The sequence below is a fragment of the Anopheles ziemanni genome, chromosome 2 (genome assembly GCF_943734765.1).
Source record: "Anopheles ziemanni chromosome 2, idAnoZiCoDA_A2_x.2, whole genome shotgun sequence".
NCBI lineage: Eukaryota > Metazoa > Arthropoda > Insecta > Diptera > Culicidae > Anopheles > Anopheles ziemanni.
This window is the reverse complement of record NC_080705.1, coordinates 65,793,326-65,819,661: the sequence shown is the minus strand read 5'-3', so window position 1 is coordinate 65,819,661 and position 26,336 is coordinate 65,793,326. Positions and strand designations below refer to the sequence as shown.

Sequence of the window (26,336 nt, the reverse complement as noted above, 5' to 3'; positions counted from 1 at the left end):
TAAACAAACCGAATCAAAACAAGTGCATCAGAGCGGATGTTAGCAGTGCATAAGTTTCCTGAAGTAGTTAGCGGAAAAGTAAGGTTACGGCACGACCGCGTGGTGACGCCGAGCTGGAGCTCAGGTCAGATAAATCCTAGCTGCCGCACATCTCGTTCTGTTTGAGTCAATCAAGCGGACCACGAGTTCTTGTGTCCTGACAACGGAAGGAATTATCCCTCCCGTGGCCGGCGGGTGGACATATGGCTATTATTAGCCGGTCCTAAAGGACGAGCCCCTTCATAGGAGTTCGGACAGAGTCGGTACGCCTCTGATTACGAGTAAGGGAACAAACGTTCGACTTAGCGTAGGAGGATATACCCCGACTCGCATAGCGAAAGAAGAAGAAGAATATTCTTCACGAAACATCGGATTTTTCGTTGTACTACTTATTTTTAGACTTCACAAATGTAATTCAGATATTTAATAATTAATAATTTGATATTTTTACCAAAGTTTTTTCGGGTGCCAAAACGTAAACAAACTGCTCTTCAACAAGTAGGAGATTATGTGGAAATATATACTTCCTACGGCGGGGTAAAATATCGTCGTTGTTTGTTTAAGTTTGTTTTCTCAGTGAATTTCAAATGTGGAAGCGCCAAACTTACTCAGGGTACATACAATACGTAGCTAAACAAATATCATGCATCGCTATACACATTGCGCTAACTGAGTGGTTCCATTAGATAGCACGATTGAGTGAAGTGAGCACGTAAGCGAGATGCACTGATGTAACGCTTTTCTTACGCTTAGATAGCAATATAGCAACGAACGAGCGAAGCGAGCGCGAAAACGAGATGCACTGCAGCATACCGGTTTTCCCACGCGTTTGCTATTGCTAAGGATACTAAGGATGAAGGGGAAATTTTTGTTGCGCTCTGATCGGGTGAACGATTTGATGAGCGAATTTTTGGTAGTTGATGGTTACTTTGATTATCGATGGCTACTTTGCCGGAAAAAGCGGAAATCTGCAGACACAGTTTCATTCAAAGTTTGTAAAAGGAGGGAAATGAAACGTTTTCATGATTACGGAAACAATTTTTTCGAACATTGCATTTACTCTAGGGAAAGGTGGTGCTTCAACGTGATGAAAATAACCAACGCGGAATAAAATCAACATTTAAACTATATCCATAAGGTTAGGCCCTGTAGCCAGGGCCTGTAAACGGGCAATGCAAACGGGCAGTGTAACCGGGGCCTATAACCAGGCCCTGTAAACGGGCACTGTAAACGGGCACTGTAAACGGGCACTGTAACCGAGCCCTGTAAATTGGCCGTGTTACCGGGTCTTGTAAACGGGTCCTGTAAACTGGCACTGTAACCGGGCCCTGTTAACGGGCCGTGTTACCAGATCTGTAAACGGGTCCTGTTACAGGGCCCTGTAAACGGGCACTGTAACCGGGCCCTGTAAATTGGTCGTGTTACCTGGCCCTAAAACCGGGTCCTGTAAACGGGCCCTGTAAATGGACACTGTAACCGGGTCCTGTAACTGGGTCCTGTAACTGGGTCGTGTAACCGGGCCGTTTTACCTAGTTACTACCTCAAAATTCAATAAAAAATTTTAGCCGAGTTTGCGCCCCAATGTGATAAATATTTCCACATACTCTCCTACCTCTGTCGCGCTTGGCTTGCGCGATTGTTCTGCCGGAACTGGGCTACTTTTGAAACGGGACGTCGCGCGGCAGTGTGGACCCCGAGTGACAGGCGCAGAACTCCATGCAAAAAAAAACCTAGCGCGATTCGCGCGACATCGCGCAAGGTTTTTTTTATATGGAGTTTAACTCCTGTCAGGCGACGTCGCGCTGTAGTGTGGACCCCGAGCCAGAACCCCGGTGGCAAAATCATCATGCTTTCTCATTCTGTCCAATTGACAATTGATACCACCAGAACGAGAAAGCATGATGATTTTGCCACCAGGGAATCTAATCAAATCGAGTCCCAAACCAATCAAATCTGATTCGAATCCTAATCAAATCAAATCTTTAAACTCTGTCAGATGGGATTCGAATCTTTAGAATCCGTCAAATGGGATTCGAATCTTTGGAATCCGTCCAGGGATCGAATCTTCGAATCTTCCGAATCCCGATTCTGCCAACACTAGTGTTAACATAATGTCAAAGTCCGAGGCTGGTCAATGTTTATAAAAACGGTCACAACATCTCCAAGTTGCTTTCATTTCGGTGATTCGACTCTAGTGGACGGTCAACGACAGAATTACTCCACATCTTTGTGCTGCGAGTGCCTTGTTGTGAAATTGTAAATCGTTTACAAGTTTTCATTCGTCTCCAGTGTTTGTGACAGTGATCTGCGAAAATGTCCCGCAACCCAGCCGAAAACCAGCTCAACCTGTACAAGGAAGCCCAGAAGGTATGTGTTGTTCGGACGTGCTACTTTTCCCATGTTGGTCGAATGTTTTCTCTAAGTGATTGCCATGGAAAATCATGTTAAACCTGTTGAATGCTGCTACTTAGGTTTAGTTATGGAAAACTTTGGTGGCTAACTGTGTATTTGTCAATTCAACGTTAAACGCCGTCGTTTACACATGGCAGAACACCCCCCCGCCGTCGCTGTATCGTTTATTACCGATCGAGTACTAAATAGTAGAAGAAAATGCGCATTGCACGATCCAGTGCAAGCACTAATGAATGATCGTTGTGTCTATTTAGAAAAAATGTACTTGGCGTGAAAAATGTAAATTCATTCATCTTTCAAATAACGACGCCATTGCATTCATAGATTAACTAGTAGGCCTCGATTCAATGCATCAAGAATCAAAATTTTACAAAAACCGGGTGGAGTAGTAGTTTAGTTTACTCATTTCGAGTATTTTTGTTCACACTTAAAAATATAGTCAACAAACAACAACAGCGTCATTATCAGAAAGCAAATGTTTACTAAACGCAAAGCTGCCTTTTTTTTGCAGCTCCTCTGCTTAGCACACTACGATCACTGTAGGCTGCAACGGCCACCATGTCTCGACGGGAATGATTTGCAAAAAAATTAGCAGCACTAAGCAGCCATGATTCAATGGACATACGAGCCAGTTTTGTTGGTGGATGCTAACCACCAGAACCCCAGTTGTATCTTCTAGCTCGATTGCGTCTTTCAGACGGGGTTCTTATTTAATATGCTGCAACAACAAAATAAACAACAATAAAAAATGGAAGTTATTAACCTGCGCAACGGTTTCACTTCGATGGCCATCGCAGGAAAATAAAATATCCGGTTGAAGGAGCTGATTTATTTGAATGATTTGATTATTTTTCACCTCCTTCAAGGTCAATCGAATGGAGGGCCAATGTTCAGGAGTGTGGAACAATAAGTAAATAATAGGTAGTGAGGCAAATGTTTACCTCCCGCCCGCCTTTTTTTGCTCGCAAAGTGTGCTGGATTGCATAATTATTTGCCAGATCGTAATCGAAACTTGATGAACTAGAAGTGCAGTGAACAAGAACTGAAATCGAGGTAAAAGGATTTCCAGACGGGCGTTACGGTCCATGTAATATTGCACAACACGAGACAACTTGTTCCTAAGGTGTAAATAAGAATCGATCATTTATTATAAATCAATGATCGCCATTGGTAGAATTGCAAATAAAACGTTAATTGTCCGTTCGAAACCAATCTCGGAACAGGTAGCAGGTACCCACTATTGATGTAATTGTAAAGGGAGACAACGTCAAAACTAACCTCCGGTCATGCGAGTCATTAGCGAAACCCATTACGTCGTCAATTATGTCCTCAACCGAGATCTTGGCCCTTGGGCTACCGATCACAAACACTCGCTACATTGGGAGGAATAATCAATTAGTGATCGAGGTGTTGAGAAAATCGAGTCACAGCCATCGATCGTTGGATGTTTTATACCCTTTTCTCACACTTGTGAGTAACTTGGAAAAATTGAAAATGAGCCACAAACAGTTACACTAACGGTTGAAGGCAGTACATTGAAATTGTTGTGTACTACAATTCACCGATCTTTCAAATGACCCTAGAAAGTTCATTGCTATGGATAAAAATACCAGCATACAATTTCAAGGGATTGACTGCTTTTCGTTGTGTGATATACACCAATTGCGCTGCGACGACAGTTTACTCATCAGTTGGTCAAACGATGATGGCGTTTTGATGACTATTAAAGTGTCGTATCAATCACGCACGTTGGAAAAGGACCAATAATTATTGGTCCATGCGTAAAACAAGGCAACGTTTTCGTATCAAGCTGTTGTAAATTACACTGCTGGTTCACATCTTGATGGGATGTGCCTTTACGTGAGCAACCGGTAGCATAATGCTAGGCCCTTCTTTCTCTTCAGAAAGACAGTAAAGACGACAAGACATGCAATGTTTTATCAACACTATCGCTATGGTTCAATCTGCTGACTCGATGTCAAAGTCCTCCTATCGGCTATCACGTACGTGACCATAGGGAGGGGAGCCAGTTAATGTATGTTTTCCTGCAAAAGCCACCAGCCGATTTATCGACCCTACAGGTGAGTGATACAAGATAACGCGCGCCAGTTATAACGTGCCAGGCTCACAACCTCTTAAGATCGGCGATAGCCGGTGACAATGGCATGTGTAGCCCGGGCGTACCCGGCAACCGGTTACACGGATACCGGCATCTTGCTTTCGTTGTGTAACCGCCGCAGACCGCTGGATTTAAAATTAAACACCTCCTTACCGAAGGAAGCACACACTATTGGACAAACAAAATCGATTTTTATGACCCAAAAAAACTGACCCACGAGAGGGGGGGCTTGCTTTTCTTGACCTCCCTGATGCTCGACATGGGGTGGAGAGTTGTTACTCGAAATACAACGAAATGCTGAAGTAAAGGTAAAATTCCGTCCATCATCATTCCGGCTGATAAGGGTCCCTAATCCCTAATAAGGGCCGGTCGGTTCGAGTCCGCACCGCCTGTTTACCGTTGTGATTCGTCGCAAAGTCTTAAAAATCGACTGCTCAAAGTACGGTTAAGCCGGTCAATAGGTCAAACCCAAGCCAGTCTACCAATGGTTCAGAGGTCCACACAAAAATAAGTAACCGATGTCAAAATTAAGAAATTAAAAATTCCTTAATACGGGTACTTAATTTAAGGCTGCCTTAAAGCAATTGCATAAAAACACCGAGAATGTTCTTTATCAAAAAAAAACCAAAAAAACCGCCACCTAGGAGATAACTTATCATCGCACATGGGCTTAAATCCCACATTGCATGGTATAACAGTTGCGAAAATGGCAAGGTATGATCCGGGAAAGGAAGTGAGGAGCGCCACTCCGCTGCCGTACTTGCAAAACCAATACAATGCAAATGAATATGCAAAATGCGCATTTACAATAGCGATGGATGTTGAATAATTATGAAGATTGTTCCGGGCAGCCATTTTCTTTCTAACGAGTATTGCGATCGGGAATTAGTATCCGTGCTAGCGAACAAACCACCCCAGAATTGGTGCCCTGTGGTGAAGTAATTCGTTTCGAAACTACCTCATTAGTTAACGTTTTCTTTCGGCCTTGGGGGACATTTTGTTCTGGCTGAAAGAGACACTTTAAATAATGTGTTTAAATACAGTTAAAAAAGGAATGAAAATATCTCGGCCTGAAATGAGAAAGTGTGACGAAAAAGTAGTTTCATGCTGCTGTTCTACTTCACTGGTTAGAACTAGCTCGCGTTTCACATGGCATCGTGTCCAGTCAGTTCGCGGTTTCTGCAAACTCTCTCCACATCGCTAATCGTGTCCGTGGCCAAGCAGCGAAACTCCGTCGCGAAGCTTATTGCGTCCACCAGTTGGCTTTGTTAGCAAGTCATTGCGATATGGACTTTTCTGTTTGTTTGTGCGGTTTGGTGCGGCTTCTGGTGCGCAACGCAACCGTCCACCCAGACCACCATCGCACGACTTTGAATCAACAATGATAATGAGCCGAGCATTATCAGCTACAGACAGGCGGACTCGCGGGGTTCCAAACGGCCGAACAGACAATCATACTCCGTTGGGGGGACCTTAGAGAGTTTCATCGAGACTAAGATTGAAATATTTAAAACAGAAACGTAATCAAATCGGTCAAATAACAAGCGACCTTACGGTTCGTCGCTTATATCTCTACTGTAGATCAACATACAGAAACATGTTTCAAACCCTTGACAAACTTCACAACCTTTCCATTCTATCGTGGATAAGCAATAAGGAACAGAAGATATTTCTTCCCATTGGCAGTTCACTTCATTTGTCGACATCTTGTACCTCGAGCAAGCAACCCGTGGGCCTGTGATCGCCCGGTTGGGGTCAGTTTGAAGTCATTCCCTACTACGACGTGTACAGCACGGAGAGTGGCCACAAAACGGGTTTTCGAGACGCACTACGACGAGCGCGATCGGTTTTAGCTTTTATGTGGCTGCCCGAATTCTTTCCTTATTTTTTGCGCTGGTTCCCGATTGTGTTTTCACTTCACGAGCACAAGCAACCAAGAAAGAAAAAACGATGGCGAAAGTACGGCAATAAAAGTGCAGCCGCAGTTAAAGATAAGGTGGTACGGCTTTTACCGTTAAATATCATTATAGCATGTGTGTAGCATAAGATAAACATGCTTCCGTCTTTCCGAAGGCTGTTTGATTTTGTTGAAAATCAACAAGTACATTATGTTGTTTTAAAAATTTGTAAAAGTTGAAACAATCGACATAAAAGATGTTGCAATTTTTAAAATATGTCCAATAACTATTTTATTTTTTCGCAGCAAATATGCAACATTCAATGGTCTCCAAACTGCAGTCTAAACTGTGAATAATTTGAAGCTCAGGAACAGAATGAAAACCAAACAAGATCTTTGACGATCGCTAGCAGCAGTCTACGATCATTGAAGATGGTTGGTGCATATCGTGCATTTTAATGCAGTTTGAAAGTGGTCAGAAAAAAAACAAATGAACTGAAATGTCTTAACAAGCCTCCAACGAAGACATGGACGGCCGGAGCGAGCGACCGGAGGAAGCGTACATATAACTACGTCCTACGGAAATTAATCGTGACCGGTTTTTGCTTTTCGATGATGGTGTGTCGCGCCACGCCAGGTATGCATTTGTATGCCGTTCGAGTGGCGAAACGCACCCAAAGACACACCGAACCGGTCCCAGAACGGGATGGTTTTTATTTTATTTTTTACTTGTTTAAACGGCCACTCCGCATACTTCTGCCGGTAACTAGTTTATTAATGTTTGAGAGAAAAATGCCGGTGAGGCGATCTGCCTTTGCGGCTAAGTAGAGTGAAGATCGCCTATGTCTTACGAACATTTCTATACTTTTATTTATGTTGCATTCAACCTAAATATATTCATTACATCCTGCACATCGATTCAAACCGACAAACCTTGTGTGTTCGAAGTGCGAACGCTGCTGATAAGACAATTCACAAGCTGGGAGGTGAAAAACAAAACCGTTTCAAATCTTTACTGTTAAGAGAATATTTTCGGCCCGGGGGGCTTTCATAATTTGATGACCCGTTCAAAATTGCCGTGTAAGCTGATAAGATAAAAAAAAATCGCGTTTCATTCGAGCTTAGTAACATGATAACGCTCCCCGAAGCAACAGTGTTTACATAATACCTTGTTCACTTGCATTTTAGAGATGATAAATTAGATGTTTGCTTTAAAATATGTTTATGGTAGTTGTGTTCTTTACTTTTGGAATTTTATATTTTTAACATTTGTTGATAACACTTTTCCATGTTGTAAGACCGGTTTTAGGTGATCCGGAACAAGATCTTGTTAGATAGACGACTATCCGTGTTTACGACATCGGCGCTGTATGGCGCTCTCTGGTAGTTGTTTGCTAAGGAGTTGCTTTTGCAAAGATAGTATTCCACCATATTTGATCTGGTCGATAAAATTTTGTAAACAAATCCGAAGAAACAACAATACATGGTTATTCGCCTTGTTCGCCTCAACTAGTTGGAGATTAATTGCATCAACATATTTTCATACAATTGCGATGTAGGGCACATTCCGTGGACCGAGATTTTATAGAAATACTAGCGTCATTCGGATTCGAGAACAGCCACGTCCTCGTGCTGCAGTTAAGGTGACCATTTTATGTTCACATTCCGTTCTATTCCGTCAAAGTCGTCGGAGTGCTAATTGAAAGAAGGCATTTTCTACTTTACGCTCAAGTTTCACCGCACTAAATTTGTGGTTGTTTTAACGTTCAACATGAACAGTGTTGATTAGACCGTTTTTCTGCCCCAGTTCCGATCGCGTTAGAACAAGCCGGTAACGTGTTTAGGAGCCATTCGTCATAGCACTTGTTTGTGGCACCATTTTTTCCACTTCTTCCGCGCCGTTAAAATTGCATGACTTAAACGAGCGAGTGAGTCAAGGACAGGCGAAAGAGCATCAAGTTGAGCTAAATGTCGTGTAAGAAAACATGCAAAAACAAATTCGGAAAACTGCAAGCAAAAACTAAATACAGGATCACTAGCAGAATATGTATTCTTACTTACTATGTTATTCTATTTTACTCTGGCAAACCTTCTCCACCAGCTTATTGCAACAGGTAAAAGCTGCATGTAGTTTGCAAAAGAACAACCCCTTGTTCCTGCGATCACCGAGGATCGTTGCTGAATAATTCATTGGAAACCATCCACCGGGTCCACGCCATATCTGCACACGAATGCGTCCCAAAACCGACGAACCGTGACCGACTGTCTCAAGCACTATACAGAAGGGTTTCCAAGCCAAGTTCCTTCCGACAAGCAGCGGGGCCCCAAAAGAAGGAGGAATCATTTGCAAATTAAATTTCCTGCGATGGGCTTCGGCTGTGAAGCGCAACTGGTGCGAATAATTACCATTGAGCTTGGCGTGGTGGACAACACCACCGTTTAAGACAGCCCGCGGAAGACGATGTTTTTACAACACAGACACACGCAAATGGATAGTAAATGGTGGTTCAACAAGTCCAAAACATTAGTTTGTTTCATAGCAAATAATAAATGCCGAATGGAAATATTGTTTGTGCTTGAAATACTGAAAAAGATTGAAAATTAATAATAATAAAATTAAATTATAAAAAGTAAATATAGTGCGATATTAAACCGTGTCTGGTTTTGTACTCAGTTGTACTATTTTACACAATAAAGAGGTTCAATTTCTCAAAAAGCAATGCACGCAGAATAAACGGTTATTTCTCCCGTGTCTGCCTGCACGCCATTCGAAAGTATACTCCCAAAAATTTCTCCAATCTCCCCGATTCGATCGGTGTTTCGGTTGTTCCGAGTGTGGGATCCAACAAACCCGGTACTCCGATTCTATCTGGGTCAATCCGTGGCTGGTGGCTTAGCTTTGGCGGAACATGGCCTATGGCGGAGAGCATGGGCACTGGATGAAATGAACGGTGAAATGGAATCTTAAACTAAATCTCTTACCTTCGTGGTGTGTATTTGAAAGGGAACGTGCGTATGTTGACTCGGGATGATTTTTTCCCTTCCAGTAACATCGATTGATTTCGGTGATCTGAACATGAACATACTCTTAATGAGGCACTTCTTGTACGGGGGGTCGATGAAAGGTCGTAGGTTTAATGCGTAGATGATGGGCTACAGATGGGCTAGCATCCCGTGACTTAAAAATCAAGAGCAAAGTGAAAGGGAGCGTAAAAATTGAATGTTTTTGCAAATTCATTACCTTTCGTTTCTAAATGTTGCTCAAACAAATCAAATTTAATCCGGAAAATGTGATCATTAACCAAGCGCTATTGTGCTTCTTTTTTTGTATTATCTATTTCACTTGAATCTGGGTCAGGGAACAAGAACGACTCGCAAACACTCTGACCTGTTCTATTAAATCCATTCTAATAAATGTTCCCCAATGGGATTGTGCTCTCCGATCTTTGTAGGATAAGACGAAGGTCACCACCAGCCATGGAGCTCCGATTGGCACGAAGACAGCCTCCCAGACGGTGGGCCCACGTGGTCCGATTCTGCTGCAGGACGTGCACCTGATCGACGAGCTAGCCCACTTCGATCGTGAGCGTATTCCGGAGCGTGTGGTCCACGCCAAGGGCGCCGGTGCCTTCGGCTACTTCGAGGTGACGCACGACATCACGCAGTACTGCGCGGCGAAGATATTCGAGTCGGTCGGCAAGAAGACGCCACTCGCCGTCCGCTTCTCGACCGTCGGTGGCGAGAGCGGTTCCGCCGATACGGCCCGCGATCCGCGCGGGTTCGCCGTTAAGTTCTACACCGACGAGGGCGTGTGGGACCTGGTGGGCAACAACACGCCCATCTTCTTCATCCGCGATCCGGTGCTATTCCCGAGCTTCATCCATACGCAGAAGCGCAACCCGTCGACGCACCTGAAGGATCCGGACATGTTCTGGGACTTTATCTCGCTGCGGCCGGAGACGACGCACCAGGTGATGTTCCTGTTTGCGGACCGTGGTATCCCCGACGGCTACCGGTTCATGAACGGATATGGCTCTCACACGTTCAAGCTGGTCAATGCCCAGGGTCAACCGATTTACTGCAAGTTCCACTTCAAAACGGACCAGGGCATCAAGAATATGGATGTGTCGCGTGCGGACGAACTGGCCGGATCCGATCCGGACTACAGCATCCGCGATCTGTACAATGCCATCGCGAAGAAGGACTTCCCCAGCTGGACGCTCAAAATCCAGGTGATGACATTCGAGCAGGCCGAGAAGGTGCCGTTCAATCCGTTCGATCTTACCAAGGTGTGGCCACAGAGTGAGTTCCCGCTTATTCCAGTCGGTCGTATGGTGCTTGATCGCAACCCGAGCAACTACTTCGCCGAAGTTGAGCAGGCGGCGTTCGCCCCGTCGCATCTGGTGCCCGGCATTGAACCGTCCCCGGACAAGATGCTCCAGGCCCGTCTCTTCTCGTACGCCGATACTCACCGCCATCGTGTCGGTGCGAACTATCTGATGCTGCCGGTGAACTGTCCATACCGGGTGGCCACCCGCAACTACCAGCGCGACGGTCCGATGAACAGCACCGACAACCAGGCCGGAGCACCGAACTATTTCCCGAACTCGTTCAACGGCCCCGAAACGTGCCCATTCGCTCACAAGCTGCAAAACTCGCCCTGGAAGGTGTCGGGCGATGTGGAGCGCATCGAGACGGCCGACGAGGACAATTTCTCCCAGGCGACCGTGTTCTATCGGCGCGTGCTGGATGACGCTAGCCGCCGCCGGTTGATCAACAACATCGTCGGTCACCTGCGCAACGCTTCGCCATTCCTGCAGGAGCGTGCGGTGAAGAACTTTGCGATGGTCGATGCCGATTTCGGCCGCCAGCTGACCGAGGGACTGAAGCTTAAAAAAAACGCTAGCCTGTAAGATGGTAGGCAAAGCGCGGGTATGATGTAAGGTTTTTCTAAAGCTTAAACCGCGGGAATGTTAATAGCCGCATTGTATGGCACACGGTCGGGAACTGTTTCGCAAATATATTCTTTTTCATGTCATCACAATCCACACGCCCAATGGGAGCAATCACATTCTATAGCGAGACATTGATGATCACGTTTTTGTTATTTTTGTAATCTATTTCAATAAAGTTAATACATAAAGCGCACCGTTTTGTTGTGATTTTGAATGGGTAAAGGGGACACAGCAGCAATGGGTAGAAAGTGAAAGAGGCGAAAAATAATAGTAAAGTATGCCCATTACCAGTTATGGTTGTTTTGTAAATAATAGAACGAGCTTTTCTTGTAAATTTATTAAGTCGCCATTTATTATAGAATTATTAGTATTATATTCAAATCAATAGGTAAGTCTTATTTTAAACTCTTTTTAAAAGGAAGCACCAATATTTCCTTAGAACACTAAACATTTATAACGACATTTTTCAAGCGACACTCTTCTTCTTCTTCTTCAATTCGACGAGGATTTACTCCAGTACGGCTATTGAATCCAGCTTCCTGGGCCTTCGCAAGCTAACCTGGAGACATAGACCTCTTTAGGTTAAGGACTGGCAACTAAAGGCCATATGTCCTGATTTTCTGTGGTTTTCGATTTTCTGTAGGCGTCGCCTTTTGACTGCCACCATGCGGCCAGGAGCACTGCTAGCCAACCACGCTAGTGCGCAGTCAAAATGCGGCTGTTCACCCGCCGTAACGAAAGGAATATTTCCTTCCGTTTGTCAGATCGCACGAAACTCGTGATCCGCTTGATTACTCAAACAGCACGAGATGTGCGTCGAGCCGACGAAGTGTCAAAATCGCTACGCTACGATGCCGTGTGGACGCTGCCTAACTGTGGTTGGAAAGTTCGATTTGAAATCGAAATGCAACAGAGCTTTCAAACTGATAGCGCGTATAGGCTTTCACCTGGATTGAACACAAACCAGGCAGTGTAAACCCATTATCAGATTCAAACAAGTTTCACCGCCTTGGGCTGTCAAACGTCAGTGACGTACAGAACCACCATACATTCTAGTGATGGGAAAACTGAGTCCCTACAGAGATTCGAATCTTTCGATTCAAATCCATTCTGAGATCCGGATCTTCGAATCCGAATCCCAATCCGTCATATCATACCTGCTCATCTAATGCCGATTTTTCATATGATGTGTTTAATTCAATGAATGATTTACATAAGAATATCAATATAACCGGTGAACCGGTTCAGGCGAAACGTTGTTTCTGTACACGCACCGCGCATGTGCAAATACAGTGCGCGAGAGGAAATTTCCTCTTTTCTCTCGACGTGAGCTGGTAGAATAACTAGAAAAGATGGATAAAATGTAATATGAGACAAAATTACGCGACTTGCAAAGACCTTTCATTTGAGGGGTCATTTGTGGAAATCGGCCAAGGAACTAACAAGTTATGCGAGAATTGGCTTTTTTAACCTAAATTGCCAATCGACCTGATTTACCTTTTCGCCCCCTCGGGCGAACACATTCCCACCTGTGTAGTATAAAAGTACTGTGTAAAGTACGGAAAAATCTACCTTCAACGCAGTTGTGCGTCTTGAAAAGACCTTTCCTTTAAGGGGTCAATTGTGAAAATTGGTTTAGCAAATCAATAGTTATTAACAAATAGGCAGATTTTGGCTTTTTAGTTATCGATGTTTATTCACCTTGTTCCCGGTAGAGTGCTGTCTCTTTTCCACACAATTAGTTTTCTCAAAAACATATGACAAATATGAATGGATCTATTGTAAGATAGAGTTATGTGTCTTGAACAGACCTTTCATTTAAGGGGTCACATGTACAAATCAGTTCAGCAATTGTAAAGTTATTCACAAATTAGTTATTTCAGCAGAAAATACCAACCAAGGTTTCTGCACCTACGCCTCAGAATTTCATAAACTAAGAATTGCGCAAGAGTCTTTGTTGCACAGAGTTATCAGTCTTTAAAAGACCTTTTATTTGAGAGGTCTGGCGCTAAAATTGGCCAAGCCACTAAAAAGTTATTGAGAAATTAGTTAGTTTTTGAAGCTTGTTGCACAAAGTTTGGCGCGCAGCTTCGTTCGTAGTGGTTGGTAAACCGAATCCCCAAATCCGAATCCCAATCCAAGAAACAGTCGGAACAGTCCAAGCAGCGGATAGTGTTCCTTTGGAACTGTGGTCTTTGTGTACAAAATTTTGAAACGCCTGGTACCAGCGTATTTGGGGGAAAGGATAGTAGTTAGGACTCACACTCCTAATGCCGGTGAGCCAAGACTTCCCGGCTATCTGTCTGGAAACGTCCGAAATTCGTTGTTTTGCAAAGGAGTACAATAGTACAACAGGATGCCGAGAGAGATTAAACAAGCGTGAAATCTTAGGGAGTTCAAACGCCTATGCGCCGTATACGTAAAGCGGGTAGTCTGACGCTGTGCTTGCAATGCATTTAGTAAATGTTGTAGTTTTTGAGCCCGTAGTATTGCATTTGTCAACATGGTCTTCGATTATGATGATGATGAGTAAAAAAATGAACAGGGAATTTTTATTTTTATTATCTTATTTAACTTAATAGAATGAATGAGTCTACATAGTTTTGAGACACGCGCGCGTAAATGAGGACAATTGGTGATAATTTCTGTACGAAAAGAACTAATAGTATCTACACATCTCGCTGTAGTTGGGTCCCTTTCTGTTCTTGATACTGGAACCACATTATCAACCAATGGTAATTGGCGGGGGGAACTACAAACAGAGCCAAAATATTCTCTTACACTCCGGAAAGTGGTGCCTCGTTAACCTTGGGGGACTCGGCGATTTACCTTTCGAGGTGATTGCTCGGGACCGTTGTATGGAAGGAGCTAGATCAGGTCCCTTAAGTAGTACTGGTGGATTTCTCCACACTATCAACCATTAATAGCTGGCGGTGTTAACCAAAACTGTGCGAAAATACCTGCCCTACTCCGGAAAGTGGTCTCCTTTTGCTAGTTGGGAAATCTAAGATGTACCCCCTTGTGCAATCGATGGCGACCGTTGTATGAATGGAGCAGAGTTGGATGTGATTGTTCTGGAGAGTATTACCCCAATGACCCCTCTCGTTTGATGATTTATATTTAATATCGCAAGATACTTTCGTCCCTCTCAAACCTATGTAGGGGTAGGCGGTGGGACTCATCATCATCATCATTAACATCATCATCATGTAAACAAATCAATGTCGGTCTGGAAATTGTTTATCCTAATCAGAATGCCCAGAATCCGATTCAGAATTCGGTAAAAATGGTCTGGTCCTGATGAAATGGGTTTGGTTGGGTAGAACAACTCGGATCATGGACATTCTACTGTATTTCTTCGTAAAAAATAGGTTCCAGGAATTTTTCTCTCTTTAGATCGACTAGTCAGGAAATCTCTAGATCGACTATTTATGTGACTAATCCGACTCAAATCATTGTGAGTCGATTCATACAGTTTAGGAACAAGTCAGAATCGAATCAAATCGAGTCCCAAACCAATCAAATCTGATTCGAATCCTAATCGAATCAAATCGTTAGAATCCGTCCAATGGGATTCAAATCTTTAGAATCTGTCAGATGGGATTCGAATCTTTAGAAGCTGTCAAATGGGATTCGAATCTTTGGAATCCCTCTACGGATCGAATCTTCAAATCTTCCGAATCCCGATTCTGCCAACACTAATTCATTCGCACCAAAGTAGCAACCGCGACGGGTCCGCCGCGTCGTCGACGTATAAAAATTCTTTCGTTTCAATTCGATTCCCGTCCCGACGAAGCAAACTGTACGTGCGTGTCGAAAAAGTGCGAAATAATTGTTGATAGCAAAGGTGCCACAGGAAGGAAGCAGTGGTTCTTGCGAGGCAATTGTTGTTTGTGCGACTCGCTGTGTAGTGTTGACGCTTTATCTGCGGAAAGGTCATTATCGATGAAATTTTTCGCCACTGCTCCAACAAGCTTGGTGAGATGATAGCGACAAGTGAAACCGTGAAAGGATAACGAGAGCAGGCATCGAGAAGTGTAATCTAGGGCGAACGCAAGCGAAAAGCGCTGAAGACAAGTGGAGTTTGTGGGCATCCGGAGCCACAACAAAGCCAAGTGACAGCTTGTTCGCAACCAAAGCCCAGGAAAGCAGTGCCGTTGTTTTGTGAAGCAACCACCGCGACCGACACTCCACGAGCCTACAGTGCCGATCTAGTGCCACCCGATTGTCCACGCGCTCCCATCCGTCGAGAGACACACACACGGATCGGGAACCAGAAAAAACGAATTTGAGTGTAGTACAATTCCCCGCGCGCGCTTCGGATTCCATCTCTCGTTGCGATTCGTCGAAGCGCGAATATATCGGTCGTCGGTAGGGCGATTCGGACGTTGTCGCTACCAGCAGTAGCAACAGCAGCAGGGGCAAAACACAACACGGTGCACAGAAACGCGACAACCCTTCCCGGACATTCTTCCCCCGAAACCAGCCCCGTTGGGAAAACGGATTGCACATCGTCACCACAGGCGAGCCTTTTTGCAGCGGCTTCCTCGGTACGCCAAGCGCGTACCAACGGATCCCTTTTCCTACGCATACGCACGCGCCGAGGGCGCCTCGGGTAGGGCGATTCGAGGGACAAAAATTTCCACCGGGTGTGGCGGTGGCAGGAAGCGATTGGCAGACAAGCGCACAGGAACTCCAATATATCCCATCGTCGTTGTCGACGTCGGTGTCATCATCGTCGTTGCTCGTTTTTCTCGTGCACAAGGACCGAGGACGGAAAGGAAATTTCGTCGAAAATATCCGCCCGTGACTTTCGGCTGCTGCGCTGGTGCTACATAATCACATTCGCTCTGCATTCGGGTGAATCTTGTGTGGTTTTCGGTCTGTCGTCATCCTCGTTTGTCCCGTAAATCGGTCGAAGCGACAAACGTACACACATACCTCCACCTACTAGGAACACAGTCGTCCTTCGCATTTTTACTGTCCTTGCTGTGAAACCTACTTTCCACGACCGCCACCAGCAGCAGCAACAACACCGCTTCGCAGGAGTAGTCGCTGCTTTCGATGGATACAGATATTCCGGAACTTTCGGATGAAGCTGAGGAACACGTTAAACTAGAGAACGGCGATGAGGTAACGTATAATGGGTACCTTCCGCCAAGTGTAACTCATATTACCTGCGGTTATGTTTTTTTCTGAAACACCCCTGATGTTATAATTTCTTCTCTCCACCATGTACAACACCAAGCTCCATCGGACGTAGTAGGCTTGGTGGTTTTATTTGATAATTTTATTTTGCAGTTTGACAGATGTGCTTGGTTTTATTGTCGAAATAAGGGAATTATACATATAAATTAAAGCACTGTCGAGTGTTGTAAACAACAAACTGTGTTCGTAGTGAGGACGTCCATAAAATTGGACCGATCCAAACACCGAAGCGCCACGCTGTAGATGAATCCATCAACTAACCACCAGACCAAGTGCGGTTGGGGAGAAAAAACAACTGGAACCGAAAGGATCATCTCACGATGCACCCCCGGGATAATGGCGGGCAACCACCGCACCGCGATTGCACTGACAACACAACAGAAAAAACCGACCGACCATGCCGCCCGATCGGGCGAGATCGATCGGACCGCACGGACGAGACCATCGAGCGCAGCAGCAAACAGCAGCGGTACGTCTTATATACGTACGCCGCCCGAATATATCGGTCAATCTCGGCCCCGCCGCGAGAAACGAAAGGCGAACGAACGCGTGTCATGCTGCTGGCGTCCCCAACATTAGTACCGGGAACCGCTGAAAATACACACACACACGCGCTCGTACGCACACGTACATGCGGTTCCTAAACCATCGATGGCAACCCGCGGCGGCACGGCTTTGGTCGTCGGCGTCGTCGTGGTCTTCGTCTTCGCGATCATCGTGCGTCCGTCGTTTTTCATATCGCGGCTGTTACATTGTTTGCTGCACCGATTTCTCCGAAGCCTCGGCCACTTGCTGGAACACTAGCGCGCTGCGTCTCGCGCAGTAGTGGCGCTACGCTGGACAGCGAAGAACGTACGAAGGAAATTACAAACAAGAAAGACGTCCGCATACTCCCAGCAGCCTGACCCCGCGAGGGTGTGTAACGTTTGGCGTTAGCAATCCAGTTGTTGTGACGTAAGCGGCTGCTGTGTAGAGATTCGCACACTGATTGCTGTGCGTAGCATGCTATAAAACCTCTCGTTGCTGCTCAAATTATTTTTCATTCATCGTCGTTATGTTTAAACAACAAGTAAAATCACCCCAATCATCAATGACAACTTACAAGAAGAAGCTGCTAGCGCTACTATGTTTTTTGTCCAATAATGGAAGAACATTGCGTTATCATTGTGTGTAGGGAAGCACACAAAAACCCTTCGTCAGCCTCTGTACGGTTCGAAGTTGTTGGTGCGCATGCATTATACGTGTGTATGTGTGTACGTGTGCTACGATAACGGTGCTAGGCAAGTCAGATGATGAAGGTACCGCGACTACATGCGTGCGCGCATCCGTCAACTGGAACTTTTCCTAACTGTATTTTTCTGCCGTATGTAGGACGCGGCGAGATGGGAAGAAACACCCTAAATCGAGCTAAGGAAGAATTTTTCTTTCATCATGGTATTCAAGAATTTTGTAGAGAAGCTTGCAAGTATGTAAGGCTTAATTTTCAAAATTAAAATCAACCACACTGGATTGATTGAGCGAATTTTTATTTTCTGCATAAATCTTACTGTACCGCGACTCAAATGTATTATGTCCCTATACTATAAGAAAAATATCATGGAACTTTAGGCATGTCATAGTGTCGAAGTAATTAAAGGCAAAGTACTTCAGAGTCTGGAGACAATTCATAGTATTAGTTTTCAGTATTTTTAAAATTTACTTGTTTTGGGGTTTGATAAATGGAATTTTTTGTGGTTGTTGTATCGATTCCTCACAAAAACTGGTCACTGGGACTGGGTTTCGTTTTGTTAATTGGAACATAAATATTAACTCTAGAACACACCCCCTTACCAATTGCTACTCAATTGAAACGACCAAAGTAGACCACATTGTAGAATTCACATCCCAAAATGACCATCAAACTGTTTGAGAAGGGAATATCAACACTAGAAATTTACCGGAACACTTGGATGGATCTTTTTTCCGCGTCCAATGGCATCTTAGACTGAATCTTGCTTTGAACCTGACAGACGGTTTCAGTTACAAACACAAGCGTTTTTAATCGCGGTTAAATTATCGCGATTGTCCGATCTCGACACGTGGTAACGAGGGGATGATGTATGCCTATCGTAAAGGGTATAAACGACGAAGTTCACCGGTCGTGTACATGGCCATCCGCGATCCTACAACCTCTCTCCAAAAGAGGGGCGGTAGAACTAATCTGCGAGTGGAGCATAAGATCGTGCGATCAGGCTTCCATCTCCACCGAATCCGCGCATCCCACATCAGAGTGTGCTGGGGATCGTATGTTGTAACGAACGGCAACGAATGAGATGAGCTTCGCATCTTCACTACGATATAGCCGCGGCATTGCTGTACGTCGTTGTCGTCCGGGTTGTTTTGGTCCCCGATGTCGGTGAATGAAAAACGCGCGCCGGACAACCTGAACTTGGACGATTTCATCTTTCCGTTCGGGGTGTATTTTTCTTTTTATTGGATCCACCTCCCTTTCATCCCGGCGCGCGCGACCGTTTGGTACACACATCTCTTCGTCGGTCGAGAATGGGGGATGTCGATGATGGCGCCAGGCAGGTTGTTCGGAAACGGCTCGTCGTCGTGAGCGAGTGAACGTGTGTATGTACGTGCGGTCGGGTCGGATCGGTCGGAATTGGTTTCCGTCGGCGGGTGTTCGCTTTCCGCGTACAACATCTCGTAGCGGCACACGGTACGTTGTTCGGTCGCTCCATTCCGTTCCGTTTCGGGCGAAGCGTTTTGCGGCCCAGGATAGGTTTGTTTACGTTTTCTCTCTAACGCCTTCGTGAATACGCGCGCGGTGCGTTTTAGTCGCGCGCTACTCCCCACCCTCCCTTGGGGAAAGGGATGCTTGTATTTTGCTTCCTCCCACTCCCCCGATGTTGTTATCGTTGTTGGCAGATGTGCCGTCGCGTTCGATGGACGGGCCAGACGAACGCGGGCTATGGCCTCGCACGCGCCACTCGAGAGGCCGACCGAATCGGACTTCGGTCTTTCGGGACCGGCGTCAATAATGAAAACACCACCCCGGGAAGGGCAGCAGACCGGGTGGCTGCGGGTGGTGTTACTGGTTCGGTTCGGCTGTGTCCGTTCGATGTCGGGCCTACACCAATGTGTGACACGCGCGAGACCTGCCTGTGCCATGTGTTCACTCGGGTCCGGGATGACGTGCATCGCTCCAGCACGAACGCATGCACCAAGCATCGTCTCTTCTTCCTCCCGCAGAATATCTCCGCCCGACGACGAAACCTCGGTTGGCACGACGCTTCATTCCTCACGCACGGCGAAAGAACGCCGTGAATCAGCCACATGCAATTCCGTAGCACACGCAAAAGCGAGTGAAAGGTCAAGCTTTTGCTGCTAGAGGGTCAGACTTGCTAGAAAGTAGAGCAACCGGGCACATGATTTGCCTTCACGACGTTGCTCTCGGAGCACATGGCGGACCCCGCAGTACATGGCTATTTTCGCAACTGCGACCATTTACGGGGCGAGCCCGAATGCCGATGACGGGCGAAGGAGTCCAATCGGTTGCGGCTTTCAATTTTATCTCGTTCTCAATTCACTTTTTTTGTTTTATTTGCACCCGAACACCCCGTTTTGGTCACGAATCTCACGGTGCTTCCTTCCTCCGAGGACGACGAGGGTAAGATGTTGTACTTTCACTTCCACCTTGAGGAAGCTGTAGCACATTCCTTCCGACGGCTTCCGAGCGTCGTGTCAGCACGATCGTACGAGCTCTTCCCCGACTTTTCGATTGAAATAGAAAGCCATCGATACAACTACGATCTTTCCTTTTGCCCGCGCCTCGTTGGACGAACGAATGAGACAACAAAACAATTTAAAGAAAAAACATCACACCAAGGAATTTAAGGACATTCGTGTTCCGATGCCATGGACGGCTCACGTGTCGCACATTTGTTTTCAACAATACTTGATCCTTTTTCCTGGTTTTGTTCGTTTAGCTCATTAGAATTAGTAACTGTTTTGTTTGCTTTGCCAAAGACGAATTATGAGTTGAAAACATTAGTTGAATAATTGATTACTTTTTTTTTGTTTTTGTCCATTACAGTCTACGGCCGACGAGAGAACATATTAATGTTTCAAATAATGGCTCTTTTGAGCTGAGTTTTTTAGATGGCTTTCATTAATAGATTGTCTACGCGAATCCGATGGACAAACCATTTTTTTTCTTCTATAGGTTTTTGAGCAAATGGCTTTGCCTTTGCAAAACATGCAACGGATGAAAAAATTGTACTATGCTACTAGGACAAGGTGAATTGAAAAAAACAAGGAAAATTGTACTATGCTACGATATTGAAATGGTGCTGATCCGTGAGCACTTCACCATATGGTTATAAAAATTTACATTTATTTTGAACTCGTTGATTTGAAATTTCACTTCTCAACGAAAACAAATGAAGCTCAAAAAAGCCGTTGGTTTTATAAAGTTGCCATCGCAGCGAAAAAAACGTTGCTTATGTGTTTAAAAGTACTTGCTTAGGGTTCAGAAGGCATTTGGCAGTTCGGCATTGATCAACACATGCTGTCGTATAAAATAAGCTTAACGGACATCTTATGCTCATCATATTGTTGTTGTTGTTGTTATGTTTATAGAGATTTTGACCGGTTAAGGATGCTCATCATATGATGCGGTCATCATAATGTAGTAATCTTTGAAAAAAAAGTAAATCCCAACGTTATCACAGTCTGAGCCTTACCATGGTTTTCCTCTCCTTTCAGGTGGCACTTCCTCCTCGCACACGCCTGGTAACAACGGCCGACGTTCAGCAGGGCAACACACAGGTGGTACAAGTACCAGTCTCCCTACCGGTCGGCACACTGATCGGTGGCGCTACCTTTAACGTGCTCACCTCGGACCAGATACAGCACTTCAAACCGATGATATGCGTCGACAACAACGGGTTCGTCTCGAGCAGCACGGTCGTCGGTGACCTGGGCGGTGAGCTGAAGCAAACGCATATCGTCATCCAGCAGCAGAGCACCGGCGACTCACAGCAGGATGACGTGCTCGACGGTAACCAATCGCAGAACAACTCCCAGCAGGGCTCGACCCAGGAGTACCGCGTCGAAAGCAACAGTGCCCTGGCGAGCCACCTGGCCAACGTGGAGGTGCTCCAGGTGCGCTGCAAAACGACGACCGGTGAGCTGTACAAGAGTCGGCTCGGTTCGGGCGGCCGGGGGAAGTGCATCAAGCATAAGGATGTCTGGTACACGCCGAGCGAATTCGAGAACATTTGCGGGCGCGGCTCGAGCAAAGACTGGAAGCGCTCGATACGGTACGGAGGGCGCAGCTTGCAGACGCTCATCGACGAGGGCATCCTGACGCCGCACGCCACCAGCTGCACCTGTTCGGCGTGCTGTGACGACGAGTCCGGAGAAAGTAAGTATTTGTCTCCAATTCGGCAACACGGAGGAATCGAGAGGTTCTAAGCAAAAAAAAAAGCTCAAATTGGTTAAGTTTATCGCGAACTTTGTAAAACTCAGGTTGTCTCGTTTTAAGGATAAATGGTGTAAACTAATCGAAGAAAAGAACAGGATACTCTTTTAAATTTTATTTTAACTAATTTCAAGTTAGTGGTGACTTCTGTAGTATTTCAAGCACGAAAATGTTTTACTATCTTTCGTTAAATAGAAGAAAAATACTGAACATAATTTCCACACGGTCATACGACTACTAGCAAGTCGGCGGCATGCATAATTAATACTAATCCATCAATCTTTTACCTCCTTTTCAGACTCAACGTTTCGTAAATATAGATTATTTGTTGTGCTATTAAAAAATACTGTTTGATTACCTACAGGCTCTTTGGCAGACTTTTTTGTAGTCATAATAATAAGGGAGAAACATATGATCAAACTGATCCAGTTCAAAATAGGAGATCCATCTAAAACAGGAGTAAAATATGAAAGGCCTATAGATACACAATTAATAGTTAGGGAAATGTAGAACAATAAGAGAATTTAATGCAATTGAAGACGAAAAACAAGTTGTACATTGGTTTGTATTTTTTCCGTCTATTTTTAAGCTGCGACTGGACCTGTCCGATTGTTTACCCCCTACAAACGGCGGCGAAGGAATCAAGCCGAGCCCGAACTGGTTGTGCTCGAGCAGAAAAAAAAGCGGATCATTGTGACCAGCGGCAACAGTACGACCACGACCGGAGGTTCGTCGAACGCCACAAATACATCCGCCTCGAATGCCGCCAATAACGGTACCAACAACAACAACGCCATTATAAGTAACAGTACCAACAGTTCCGCGACCACTACTGTCACCAGTGTGGTCAACAATTCCGGTATCGCCCAGCATCAGCAGCAGCAGCAGCAACAACAACAGCAACACCAGCAGGTTGCGGTGCAAGCCGCTCAGGTGCACGCGACGAGACAGCAGTTGCATCAAGCGACCATTAATGCGACACCGATTATAACCAACAATACAAGCACCACAACGACCACCACAACCGTCAAGGTTGTTCAGCAGCAGCAGGAGCAGCAGGATCTGCAGAACGAGCTGGCCATCACGACCAAAGAGGAACCGTGGCAGACGCTAACGGAAGGCATCGAAAGTGCGACGGAGTACGTGGACCAAACAGCGCAGAGTAAGTCAACCGTTTACTAAAGATTTGAAACGAGAGTGTTACAACCATTTTTTTTTTGCAGTACTAACCGAGAACAATCTGCCGTTCGAGAAGCTGAAAACATTCTGCTCCCAACTTACCAAGCTGGCGCAGGAGATGCGAAAATCCGTCGTCGAAACGCAGGAGTTTTACAATCGTCAGATCGACTGCATGCAGCGGGAACGGGACGCTGCAATACTGACCGTAACGCAGCTCGAGCAAGAGCAGAACATCAACAGCAACTGTATTCCGCCCGGATCCATCCACGCTAATAAGAAGGTAAGCATTTCGAGTGCCGCTACTCTGGTTGAGATGAGCGGATCTGGAAAATTGACACCTTTCGTACGTTTTTTTACACACTAGTGCGCCAACTGCAACCGTGAAGCCCTGGCCGAGTGTTCGCTGTGCCGCCGGACGCCCTACTGCTCGACGTTCTGTCAGCGGAAAGACTGGATAACGCATCAGAACGAGTGCGCCCGCAGCAACCAGGAACCGACGCACCAGATCATGCTTATAGTGGATGAAACGCAATAGCCTTTAATGTTCTAATCGGGCCATCCCACCCCCTCCGGGCGGGAAGAGCTGATCGAAGCGGGAATCCACCGCCCCGGCAATTAACACCCCAACAAACCGATCAGTTCGGCTCCGATGACGAACACATAATAGGAACAAATGAAACGAAACTGAACAAAAACAAAAAAACACAACTCACGCCACAAACAAACCTTTGCTTCAGTGGAACACTGCGATGGTTTCCTGTGAGAGTGCATCAAAGAGAAGGCGGTGGAAAAGGAAACTATCGACAGTGGAACAAACCGCTAAGGAACAAGTCCCAAATCGAAGCAGGCCCGGAATTTACAGTGCCGGACAATCGTTTAGCTGCATCTCTCGCTGAAGCCTTTCAATGTGGAAGGGTGCGTTAAATGATTTGGCTCCTCACTGTAGTTTATTTGCTTTGCTTTTTATATTGTTTTTTCTTCTTTTAAGCATCAGATTAGATTCATTTAATTTGGAGGATTTGTTTAGTACATTGTGTACTAAATATACAACTGCATCAGTCAATATGATTGTACATTGTGGAGCTGAATCGGTTTCCTTCAGTTAGGCAAAGTAAAAGTGAATAGAGTATATATGAGGGATTAAAAGACTTACTTACCACCCGATAAAGTAATGCGGACTCACAAAACATCTGCAGCCCCCGTGAAAACCGTAACCTCTCTCAGAACCCATGCCCCGCGTCGTGGTAATGTTTATATAGGTAAAAGGAAGAAACTTAATTGTGTATGAAGACGACCATCTTTTGTTTTAAATAATTAATAATATTTTGTATATAGTTAGATATTTGTTATTTTAGATAAATTTAACCCATTAAACCTATTTAAGTAGAACGGTTTCCTTTTACTTTCCGTTTTCCTTGGCAGTATGGGGTTCGCAAACGTAGAAAAATATGTTTTTTTTAAAGCACTACTTATTTTTCTGTTGTAAGAATGTAACATGGAGTTGTTGTGCATCGTTTTATAGCTACAACTACATTGTACTGGACTGCTGTCGAAGTTAGTAGGTTTAGTGGGGGCCAACATGCTCGCCCGCTGTAAGGCCTGGGCGAAGGAAATACATCATCCGTCTAATGGCATCTGGTTAGAATCAGGCCGCTCTTCTGTCTGCGTCGAATCGGAAGTGTATTTGTAAAATCACAGTGTGAGTTTAGGACAAGATGAATACCGTGTTCAAGAAAAAAGCAGAATACGCTATTAACTGAATTTATTTTTTCTTGTTATTTCAATTTCCTTGTCATGAACGTTTGTTATTATCTTCTGTTGTTTTCTCTCTAATGCTTTCATGCTATTTCATATTTGCTTTCAAAGTTGATTTTATCGAAAAACAGACAATTACAAAACAAATTGTCAGTCATACTACCTTCTTTTTTGTTGGTTATTTTCTAATTACAATTATTTATCGGGAAGAATCATTCATATTTATGAATATACACCTGGTTCTGTTACTGTGTAACAGAGCTTAATTAAAAACTTGTGCAAATTATGTAATGCTCGATGGATTATCAATTTGAGGTAGGATGGAACACACGATATGATCATTAGATTTTACCTTCTCGGAGTGTTATTTAATCTTGTGTCAGCACACTTTTACAGCAGCATGGTATAGCCGGCTAGCGTTGAATTTACATCATCACGTAACAACTTGAGGAAAAGTAGAACCTATTCACGATCACTCGTAAATGCTGGAAGGTGTGAAAAGTTGACGAAAAATTTCAGAAAAAAGAGTGTGCTAAATTCAAAAATTCATTATCCATCGCATCGAAAGCATATTATAAACTATATAGGATTGCACTAAAGCGAGTCGATCAGGCGATACAATGATGTAAGATATAATCAATTCAAACAATTAACTCATATTTTGGGTAGATGTGTCAATGTACTAGATTCTAAAAATATTTCATTTTGGTTGTGTAGAAAGGGTAACGATTAAAAAACACACACATCGGAGATTGCACCAAGAATGGGGGAAGACAACATGCGTATCGAATCACAAAAAGGAACCAAACAAAATTAAAAATGAAAGAAATTTGTAGTTGAAATTTTATCTGTGGTGATCCATTCGTTTTGAAATATTTGAAATCATATTTGTACGTACCTTTGAGTAATTAGTCGCATTATCCATGCACAGCGACCGCGATAAATTAATTTACAAGCATGTAAATCTAATGAGGCAAGAAATGTAAAACATGAATCATAGCGGAATGAACGAAGGCATCATAATTTAAATTAACCTAAATAGCCCTTGTAGGTAACGCGCGACAAGGATCGATCGTTTCGATAAGTCATTCATTCGATTGGTTCTTAATCTGGACGAGTTTCTCGCGAGCCGAATAGAGGCTATGCGTGAAACGAAACGATTTTATACAATGAATGCAAATACGAAGTGAAAGACTAATGGAATAGAGATGAACGGCGCGATTCGAAGTAGATGTATTGTGGATCCCGAAACACGTTAGCTAAATACAGGTACTGGACTAGAGATTACTTGTGTATTGTAAA

The 26,336-nt window shown here is 44.7% G+C and overlaps 2 protein-coding genes across 4 annotated transcripts; both read left to right on the top strand.

Annotated features, from left to right (window-relative positions):
• Positions 1–2,228: 2,228 nt before the first annotated feature.
• LOC131281245 (catalase) lies at positions 2,229–11,380 on the top strand. 3 transcript variants are annotated; one of them, XM_058310516.1, is made up of 2 exons: positions 2,229–2,406; positions 9,920–11,380. In XM_058310516.1, the coding sequence occupies exons 1-2, from the start codon at positions 2,353–2,355 to the stop codon at positions 11,378–11,380; spliced, it is 1,515 nt and encodes a 504-aa protein (XP_058166499.1). In that variant the 5' UTR covers positions 2,229–2,352. The 3 variants fall into 3 exon arrangements, with proteins under 3 accessions (XP_058166499.1, XP_058166501.1, XP_058166500.1); XM_058310518.1 differs by having other exon boundaries at positions 2,229–2,415; positions 9,926–11,380; XM_058310517.1 differs by having other exon boundaries at positions 2,229–2,415.
• Positions 11,381–16,446: 5,066 nt separating this feature from the next.
• On the top strand, positions 16,447–24,705 carry LOC131282766 (deformed epidermal autoregulatory factor 1). The gene is made up of 5 exons (XM_058312307.1): positions 16,447–16,555; positions 21,383–22,043; positions 22,690–23,262; positions 23,324–23,559; positions 23,644–24,705. The coding sequence occupies exons 1-5, from the start codon at positions 16,487–16,489 to the stop codon at positions 23,812–23,814; spliced, it is 1,710 nt and encodes a 569-aa protein (XP_058168290.1). The 5' UTR covers positions 16,447–16,486; the 3' UTR covers positions 23,815–24,705.
• Positions 24,706–26,336: the final 1,631 nt, after the last annotated feature.